Genomic DNA, 10,683 nt, shown 5'->3' on the forward strand with positions numbered 1-10,683 from the left:
TTCTGTGACAATGCTCTACGCATGGGTTTTTTTCATGCGAAATAAGCAAATATGCATCCACAAGGATTCAAACTCAATATCTCTTGCATTTACCTTCTTTACCACCGCACTACACAATCACTTGTGACTAATATAGGGATGATATTCTTTTGAATTAACTTTCTGAATCTTGTAATTTTGGATATCTAAATGACTTCAACAAAAAACTTGTCAAATACAAAGTTGTAGATCGCATTAAGCTCTATAATTTTGAAATAAAGTTTATCTTAATCTGACTTTTCATATACATTTTTCGTGCAATTTTATAGGAAGGTTTTCACTACTGGGTCTAGCCGTTGTTCTCACTGCCGTTTCGTGGCTTCAACCAAGAGTGAAAATGGTTATTACCGCCGGTTCGTGAATATTTCATGAGAGAACGTGTATTGACATGCTATTTGCTGGGTCTAACATTCTTTTTTTAAGAAAAAAAGAGAGAAGACTAATTTTCAAGCCTAGATCAATCTAGCACAGCCAGTGCAATGTGCAAACACCATCCTATCTAGCCTCGTGCAGCCACATCACTCTTGATATGTGTGGTTGCATGCTGAAACAGACAAAAGTAATTTAAAAAGGCGCGATAACCATGCAAAGTTCAATTTGAAAGGCCGTATTTGTACTGCAGGTGTCGTCCTAGTGGTCCAACTTGGTCAGTATATACTCATGTTGTTGACCTCCAATACTGTTGGAGGCATTCTGCTACATACATGCACTTCCTCAGGTCCGAGTTTATGCAAAACTTAACAAAATTTGACCACACTTACCATAAACTAAAATTTCAGCACTATATATGTGGAATAATTAACGTAATATTGAAGGATATATCTAATCGTGCATGCCGATTTCTGATGACTTAAGATAATTGCACCAAGATATAGGCATATTGCTTGGCAGCCACATCTCATCAGTAAATTTTGAACCACTTGGCCCATTCGTTGCGGACAAGGGAAAGCTCTTATTTTCCCTCTCAGGGCTGGCACGCACGTAGATGCAGAGTGACAGGACACAAAGGCAAGGTGAATCTATTATCTACGGCTTCCGAGGCAGGGAGTAATTAACAAGCTGCGCGCTCGATTCTCACTCTCATACAGTAACTCGTCGTACTTCCTATAAAAGGCATGATGCCAACGCACATATACAGATGGAGCGTTTGCTTTCGTGCGACTTTTACCATTCGAGGCCAGCCTGGGGAACATGCAACGAGTAAAACTTGAGCGTTATAAATCACAATTTATGACGTAGAAAAATATATTTATAACACTTTTAAATTCATCATAAACCGGGAGATTTTTTTAGTGGATGGATGTCAAGGTAATTATTTGTTTTATGAATTCGTATGCAATTGTATATGAATGTGACCATCTTTACATGTTATAAGACACTACAAAGCTCATCACTGCCGATTCGCAAGGGCCATGATTTCTGGCTCTGAGGATCGTTGGTAATGATAATGTAGCACTCACTGCCTATCTAGAACTGGCGGAAACAAATTTATGTGACAAAAGGCTCTACGCACAGGTTTTTTCATGCAAAATAAGCAAATATGCATCCACAAGAATTCAAACTCATGATCTCTTGCATTTACCTTCTTTACCACCGCACTTCACAATCACTTATGTGACTAATGTAGGGATGGTATTCTTTTGAATTAACTTTTCTAAATCTTATAATTTTGGATATCTAAACGACTTCAAACGAAAAAGTTGTCAAATACAAAGTTGTAGATCTTATTGAGCTCTATAATTTTGATATAAAGTTTATCTTAATCTAACTTTATATGAAAAGTACATTGTTTTGTGCAATTGTATGTGTGGGTTTTCACTACCGGGTCTTGCCCTTGTTACCACCGCCGTTCCGTGGCTTCAACCAACAGTATAACGGTTATTACCACCGGTTCGTGAATATTTCATGAGAGAACGTGTATTGACTTGCTATTTGCTGGGTCTAACATTCTTTTTTTAAGAAAAAAAGAGAGAAGACTAATTTTCAAGCCTAGATGGATCTAGCACAGCCAGTGCAATGTGCAAACATCATACTATCTAGCCTCGTGCAGCCACATCACTCTTGATATGTGTGGTTGCATGAAACAGGCAAAAGTAATTTAAAAAGGCGCGATAATTAACCATGCAAAGTTCAATTTGAAAGGCCGCATTTGTACTGCAGGTGTTGTCCTAGTGGTCCAACTTGGTCAATACATACTCGTGTTGTTGACCTCCAATACTGTAGAGGAGGCATTCTGCTACATGCACTTCCTCAGGTCCGAGTTTATGCAAAACTTAACAAAATTTGACCCTACACTTGTACCATAAACTAAAATTTCAGCACTATATATGTGGAATAATTAACGTAATTATTGAAGGATATATCTAATCGTGCATGCTGATTTCTGATGACTTAAGATACTTGCACCAAGATATAGCCGTATAGCTTGGCAGCCACATCTCATCAGTAAATTTTGAACCACTTGGCTCATTCGCTGCGGACAAGGGAAAGCTCTTATTTTACTCTCATACAGTAACTCGTGGTACATTCTATAAAAGGCATGATGGCAACGCGCCAACGCACATATACACGTTTGCTTTCGTGCGACTTTTACCATTTGAGGCCAGCCCGGGGAACATGCAACGAGTAAAACTCGTGCGCCCTGTCGTCGCCTCCTGACGAGCCGGGTAAAAAAATCGGTCGAACCACTCCCCCCCAAAAAATAACTGGAGCTAATTTGTGATGACATGCTGATATAACATAATATATGCGTGATAGGTACTAGCTAATTGTAGATATTAGGTCTACCGTGCCAGTCACCAGAAACCACAACAAACATGTATAAGATGTATGGTTTAACTTGAAGAATTTAGCTTTGGAGAAACCACAAATATATTTCTTTATATATAGGAAGATTTACCTCTGGAGAACATTTTCGACATGTAGCTAGGGTCCTGATTCTTTAATTTTTTCACAACAGAGACACTCTCGGACACCATGCGCTGTTATGTCAAACAATTCACCTGGCCTGGTGAAACATGACAATGGTATTTATCATTGTCGTTTTACTGCAAGTTAATTTTTTTACTGGCGGTGATCATCTGAATTCTATGTACCGCAAATTATAGATCGTTTTGGCTTTTTAGGTTTGTATGCATCTAGACATACACTATATTTAGGTGCATAGAAAAAACTATGCACTTAGAAAAATCAAAACGACGTACAATTAGGATTGTACGGTGGGAGTACCAGACAAGAAAATCATTTCCAGTGTATGGTTAGTTTTTCAATATATAATTAATCTCTCTTGGATAGCATACGTTTCTGATCATCGCGTCTCGTCTTGGACCGACGCCCCTTGTCGATGGAGATATATTGATTCCACAAGCAGGGGTCGTGCATGATTGGGCGGGAATCTAGCGGCATGCATGCAACCTTACCGCAAGCAGGAGACGGACAGAATGAGCCACACGTCAGTGCATCGCTTTGTTAATTTCTCCCCCGTCCGGCCCTCTCGCGTGTGCTGTCACTTACACATGCCTGTCCTGCATGGATCATTATTCATGGGTCACGTCCTTTCAGTCTGAGCAACGATCGATACATCGGTCAGAATTCAGGAACGTGTCAGGGCGTCAGTCTATCAGATGGAAGCATACACATTCGCGTCATCGTACGCAACAAGAGATGTGGTAGCGGATGGAGGAAAGGGTACAAAAGTGGCCGATCCTTGGGCCAACCGTTGGGAGTACTTTCAGCTGGATGTCGGCAATGCAGAGGGACTGCCAGCATCAAAACCTTACTGTAATGGTTTTCTGGGCTGGCTTGCACTTGCACGTACGTTCGTGTGTCTAAAAAAAGTTCAGAGGCACTGTACATTATCTGAAAACCTATGACCTTTGTAGCTGCGAGGTGGTACAGCTAGCTTAGCTATATGCACAGTGCGTCGTCTCGTCCGGGCATATATATGAATCGATGCATGTGCACGAACAGTGTCGTACCAAGTGATGACAGAGACGAATGTGCAGGAACAGCAGCGTGCTTCCAAGCAAGGTTATCCACCAGTGCAGCATGTAGCAGCTGTTTGTGACCGTGATAATGTATGGAAAACACGCTAGTGTATGGCTACGCCGAAAGCTAACCTCTAGCTCTCTCGTGGAAGGACACATTTTGGAAGCTTTGCGCTATTTTTTTCTTCTTCTAGGAATCTCTCTCGTAGATGTCTCGAGTAACATTGCTTGCGTACTGGTTGAAGCTAGGTTCATTCCACTTCTATAGTGCAATGAACCTAGATTCAAAAAAAAAAATGTGCTGATGATATCGTGTCAGCAAGAATTCCATCATCTTATCTGGCCACTCACACCACACTGCATACGAGGGTATCTCAATATTCTCACGCTTGCTTCTGGCTGCTCTTAATTAGACAGGTTCATGCATCAGGGAGCACACAAATTTAAATCAGGAGAGAAGAAATTAAACACGCTAGACGACACACCGACCTGTGGATTAGACAAATTAGCCCATAAAAAAATTAGACAAATCAACACCAAGCTAGAAATATGCAACATATATCTGTGCATGCATGTATATATCGATCCTGTGAGTCATCAGTGGTTAGTACAGAACCTACCATATACGTATTTTGTTATATAGGAACCTATATATAATATCTACCATATATATAATAATTCGCATACGTCCGAACCCGCACATGCATTTATATTCTATGGCCCAACAAACTATAAACAAAAGAAAAGAGCTTTCACATGAAGGGTCCACCTGTCCCAACAACATAGAAACCCTAGGCCACCCACCAGCTCCCCAAAGGGAGGTCAGTTTGATCCTGCAAAATTTAATGGTCCCACATGTTCGTCCTCCTCATCTCACACTCCCGGCCGGTTTGCTTTGTACACCCAAAAGGGTAGCACGTCAAATGACTTTGCTTCTTCGTTCCGATCCTCTGTACGAGGTCCAGCATATAGATCAATGGCCTCAGTCAAGTAAGATCCAACATATATGATTAATATAGAAACAGCACTTTATTTATTCAAGTCATTTTGATTTTTGCAGCACTCGATGTATGGTATCGATTTCATATACATCGTCACTCGATGTATGGTATTGATTTTTATTCAAGTCAAAACGAATAGTATTTTGGGATGGAGAGAGTATATATAGATTGTTCTGAAGCTTACAGTCAAATCTTTGACCTGTTGGATTGATCGAAGTCGGAGTTAAACCATTCTCTTTAGAGCTGTATTGAACTAATTAATCAATACAATTAGCTTATGGTAAACAAAATCGATCAACTTATGAATGGCAAAATAAGTATATTATACATTATAGTGGCACACTATTTGTGTACCATTTCCAACATACAGGAACGGTTATTTCCAAAGAAAAAGACTAACCACAATCATGTGTCTGGATGATACATTGCAATGTTCTGCAAGATTAAGGGGTAGGAAGGATGAGGCTAAGGCATGAGCACACGTTCTAGTGTTTCACAATGGACAGAGCTATAGCTAGTGTTGATGATTGCAATTAATCCTTTGTGTTTTACTTTGTCTAGTGCCACGATGATGATTATATATCTTAGAAGTCATAAAAGTGTGTGAATAGTTTTTTGGTTCTCTTCAATCTCACTTGCATTTAGTTGAAGCTTATCACGGTAAAATTTTCTTAACATTAAATCGCAAATCCAGGTGCTAATAAGTATGATGTGTTTATATTAGCAAAGAAAAACGGAGCACTTTCCTAAACATTACAAAGTGTTGAAGGCATAAATATGTATTGGAAGCTCAGTTGTTGTCCTAAACAGCGATGAGAAAATTAAGAGAGTACTAGAGGGTGTAGGTAACAATTAGTTTCATGTATCTGGTCCTATTACCAGTTTTAAGTGCTACTTCCTCCATCCTAAATTACTATTCGTTTTGACTTTTCTAGATAGATAACTTTTGCCATGTATCTAGGCATAATATATATCTAGGTGCATATCAAAATTTATATATCTAGAAAAGGCAAAATGAATAGTAATTTGGGATGGAACTGAATTCGTCGGTAAATTCGTTGGTAAAGATGAGTCCTATAAATATACAATACAAGAGTTCAAACAAATAAGCGGCACCCAAATTATAGTTTATGGACCAACCACCCTTCCACAACATGACAATCTAAAGCTTAATCACCACCTGTGCTGTTTGCTTGCTTAATGCCCTGATTATCATATTAGCCAATGAAAGACAAGAACTCTCTCTCTCTCCACACACACACATAGAGAGAAACAGAGCCCTATAAGTAGAGAGAGACCCCTCTCAATTATGCCTCCACTCCATTTAGGTTTGCCCTGTGTCGGTCTTCCCTTTGGCTTCCCTTCTATTCCTTTGTCCCTTTCCACAACACTGTCTCATCATCCTAGCTCCCTAGCTTTGATCATTTCCTAGCTCCTCTCTCCCTCTTCACCCCCTCCATGGACTCCCACCACGGCCAAGCTCACCGCAGCAGCGAGGGCGAGCCGACAATGGCGAGGTCGCGGTGGGCGCCGAAGCCGGAGCAGATCCTGATCCTCGAGTCCATCTTCAACAGCGGCATGGTGAACCCGGCCAAGGACGAGACGGCGCGCATCCGCCGCCTTCTCGAGCGCTTCGGCGCCGTCCGCGACGCCAACGTCTTCTACTGGTTCCAGAACCGCCGCTCCCGCTCCCGCCGCCGCGCCCGCCAGCTTCAGCAGGCCTGCAGCGCCACCGCCCACCAGCTCCCGGCCGCCGGCGTCGGCGCCGGCCACTACCACGGCGTCAACGATAACGCATCTCCCTTCGGTATGAACGGGCACAGCCAGGTGCGCGCTGGCATGATGCCCGCGGCCGCGCCCCTGCCGTCCGTTGCCGCAACGGCGCCCCACTTCTTCGCCGAGGAGGTCGACAGCGGCGACGATCTCTTCGCCATCTCGCGGCAGATGGGGCTGATGTCTCGTGGCGGCGACCACCGTTGCGGCTACACGGCTAGCGACGCCTCCCAGATGACCTACCAACCGACTGGTGAGATAACAGTATACATTGTATTGTGGCATCTCAGCATTACTATATTAAACATCTCATATACATAATTATTAGAATTGCTGATCGTATTGCATTGTGGTATCTCGGCATTACTTACGGGTCGATGACAATTATCTGCAGGGATGACGTCTATCCAGGTGTTCATCAATGGGGCGGTGTATGAGGTGCCCGGGGCCGGCGCGCCGTTGGACTTGGCCGGCACGTTCGGCCATGATGCGATGCTGGTTCACTCCTCCGGTGAGATCCTGCCGGTGAACGAGCACGGCGTCCTCATGAAGAGCTTGCAGATGGGGGAATGCTACTACCTGGTAGATGACTATATTATTTTGTTTGTATATATCTTTTTCTTTGAGAAACTATAGCGCTTCTTAAATTCGTAGAAACCACTTTAGTGAGGGTCATTACTTAGGTAATGACTTAAACATGGCCGGCCGTATTTTGGTCGATTAAAACGGCCGGCCGGTGTTCTTCTCCCCCAGCTTCAGCAATGGCACCGGTGAGCCTTAGAGTTCGGGGTTCCGGGTTTGGGGTTGGAGGTTGGAGTTACCTGTGGCCTGTGGGCCTAGAGGAGGCTTCGGGGCGGCTCGCTGGCCAGCTGTGGTGGTGGTCGAGATGGTGGGGGAGCGGAGGTGGCACCGGCGCCGCCGGCGCCGGGCTGCAAAGGACCTCCAGCTGGGTGGTGGAGGTGGCGGGGTGAGCACCAGCGACGAGTTAGCGCGGGAGCAGTCGAGATAGCGATGACGGATCCGGCGACCGCGCCACCAAAGATGGGCAGGGCGGCGACGGAGGCGAGGAGAGAGGCCATCAACGTAGAAGGAGGAGGGGGGACGAAGGATGAAGGAGGGAGGGTGGTGGGGGGCGGAGGCTCGACGGCGGGTCTTGTCGGCACCGGGGACGGCGCTGGCGAGGTGGAGGGCAGGCTGTGGCGGTGGTGTTGAGCGGGAGGAGGCGGGGAAAATGGAGTCCGTAAGGGCGGACTAGACACGTCCTATTACTTAACGTTGAGATGAGTATTGTATATTGTGCTGCCAGTTAAGAAATTTACAGGATTATCTGATTAAAAATTGTTTTGTTTTCCAGGTTTCGAGATCAACGTAATCAGCTGGCCTCCTGTATGATTATTCAAGGTTGTGTGATAGGAAGCACAAACACTTGATGAGCAGATCGTTTAAGTCCGGATCATGTGTCAGTGTGTGTGTACTAATGTGTTGTGTTGTTCTCTCTCACTCTCCACATCGATGTATATTATTATCTGAATGCATCGCCCCCTGAGAGTTTCTTTTGATCAGTGTGCTGGAGTTGTTGTAGCTGAACCGGTAATCTAAATGACTTATTTCCTCAATATTCACATCATGCTCGCGCTGTATTGCATATTTTCAAGGCATGTGCTTGTTTATGCTATTGAAAATTTGGAATATATGTACACCTCACATAGCTAGGTAGCTTGTCCCTGGATTAAGATTATGACAATTTCATTTATATAGATTTTTTTTCACAAGATTATGAGTTGAATTACGACATTACAAGAAATGCATCGGTACAGAAAATTATTATGAAACAAACTTATTAGATTCCCTGATTCAAATTAAAAGAAGTACTAATATCTGTATTTGAGGCAATATCACCACACCTAAGTGCGATGATATTCAGCTGATGCACTACGGGAAACACTAAAGTCGCCGAGTGTAATTTTTTCACCGAGTGCATTATTGCGGGCACTCGGCGAAGGCCGCGTTTGCCGAGTGTATTCCTAGTAACACTCAACAAACATAATACACTCGGTGAAAACACCATTTGCCGAGTGCCAAAAAAAAAATACTCGGCAAACTCGCAGGAGACACTCGGCAAACAAAATCCACTCGGCAAACTCGTGAGCACGTGACCCGCACGTGCGGCGTCCGGTGAAGCCCGTGACGGACGTTAGCTGTTTGCCGAGTGTCGACGGGGGACACTCGGCAAAGCTCGAGGTATGCCAAGTGCTAGGCGGGGCACTTGGCAAACCTCCATGTTTGCCGAGTGTCTCCATGGGGCACTCGGCAAACATGAAGGTTTGCCGAGTGTTTTTCCCTCCTCCACCCTCCAAACTTTTTATACTCCATATGTATGACATTTGGCACTGCATGGTAGAAGGTGGACTATTTATTGACGTGTTTGCTATATTTAATCAATTAATTTCATTTAGAGTAATTTGTTGATTTAAGTCAAATTTGAACTACAGGTGATTGGAATAATGGAATAATATGAGTGGAAAAATCATATTCATGTTAGTGAGTCCAAATTGAGGTCTCGCCTAGAAAATGAAAAGAAATTTCGAACATTTTGTTAAGGAAACACGACTACGAACGTGTGGCCAAATGATTTTTTAATTCTCAAAAATACAAACGAAGTTTGAAAATCACGAGATTTTCCAAGATGCTATGATTTCATATGCAAAGGCTGTGGTAAAAAATTGACAAGATTTCGCACAAATTTTGACATATGATGCTTAGAATTCGAAGCATCTTTGGAGAGGATTCGTAGAAGTTGGAAGGATCCGTTAAGATTTTGAGTCGAATCGATACTTGAATTTGTCATTGAGTTCAAATTTATTTTTATAGGCCATAGAGAACATAGATCGGTTCATGTCAAATTTTGGGAATTTTTCGGATCCGTTTGATAATTTTTATTTATTAATTGCAAGTATATGAATTTAATAGATATAAATTCAATATGAGCTATAAATCCATGAAATAATGGAATAATATTACTTAAAAAATGAAATACGCAATGTTTAGTGAATTTGACTAGGTTTTTGCAAAGTTTACATAATTTTCATTACTAAAAGTACTTTGCACGTGCAATATAGGTACTGATTTGCCGAGTGCTGCAGTGAGGCACTCGGTAAAAAATTTGTTTGCCGAGTGTCATCCCGCGGACACTCGGCAAAGGTCGCCGCGGGTCCACGTGTCATTGTCGGTCAGAAATCCGGCGGAAAAAAAATCCTTTGCCGAGTGCCCCTGATCTAGCACTCGGCAAAGGCTGATTGGAAATTAATCCGGCCTAAGTCCCCCACGCGCACACAACCGCACACGCACAGGCACACGCACTGCACGCGCCGTCCCCGGCCGCCCACGCCGCTTGTCGCCCGCGCCGCCCGACCCGCGCCGCGCCGGCCCCCGGCTGCCCCCGCACCGGCCCCCGGCTGCCCGACGCCGCCCCCGGCCCGCCCCGCGCCGCCCCCGACCGGCCCCGGCCGCCCCGCGCCGCCCCGAGGTCAATAATGTAGAAGGTGATTTTTTGGGATATGGCGAGCAACATGCTTGGACGCAGAAGTTGTGCTTGTGGAAGCTACCCTATTTTGATGACCTTCTTATTCCACATAACATTGATGTAATGCACATGGAAAAAAATATCGCCGAGGTAATTTTTGGTACAATAATGGACATTCCTGACAAGATAAAGGATAACGTTAAGGCTAGAGTGGATCAAGCGACGTTGTGCAACAGACCACAGCTAAACATGGCGCCTCCAAGAGCTGGCAAGTCGTGGAGGAAGCCTAAGGCCGATTTCGTTCTGACGAGGGCCCAAAGGAGGAAGGTTCTAGAATGGTTCCAAACGTTAATGTTCCCTG

General features: G+C 43.9%; 1 protein-coding gene across 1 annotated transcript; it reads left to right on the forward strand.

Annotated features, from left to right (window-relative positions):
• The first annotated feature begins 6,329 nt into the window (after positions 1 to 6,329).
• LOC117861526 (WUSCHEL-related homeobox 10) lies at positions 6,330 to 8,421 on the forward strand. Its single transcript, XM_034745098.2, has 3 exons — positions 6,330 to 7,052; positions 7,194 to 7,381; positions 8,154 to 8,421. The coding sequence occupies exons 1-3, from the start codon at positions 6,485 to 6,487 to the stop codon at positions 8,169 to 8,171; spliced, it is 774 nt and encodes a 257-aa protein (XP_034600989.1). The 5' UTR covers positions 6,330 to 6,484; the 3' UTR covers positions 8,172 to 8,421.
• The last annotated feature ends 2,262 nt before the right edge of the window (positions 8,422 to 10,683 follow it).

The sequence above is a fragment of the Setaria viridis genome, chromosome 6 (assembly GCF_005286985.2).
Source record: "Setaria viridis chromosome 6, Setaria_viridis_v4.0, whole genome shotgun sequence".
Lineage (NCBI taxonomy): Eukaryota > Viridiplantae > Streptophyta > Magnoliopsida > Poales > Poaceae > Setaria > Setaria viridis.

Bases quoted from the DNA above. Each gene is read 5' to 3' on its own strand.
- LOC117861526 (XM_034745098.2), top strand. From the start codon at position 6,485: ATGGACTCCCACCACGGCCAAGCTCACCGCAGCAGCGAGGGCGAGCCG. The intron at 7,053-7,193 runs GTGAGATAACAG...AATTATCTGCAG, and splicing joins GATGACCTACCAACCGACTG to GGATGACGTCTATCCAGGTG.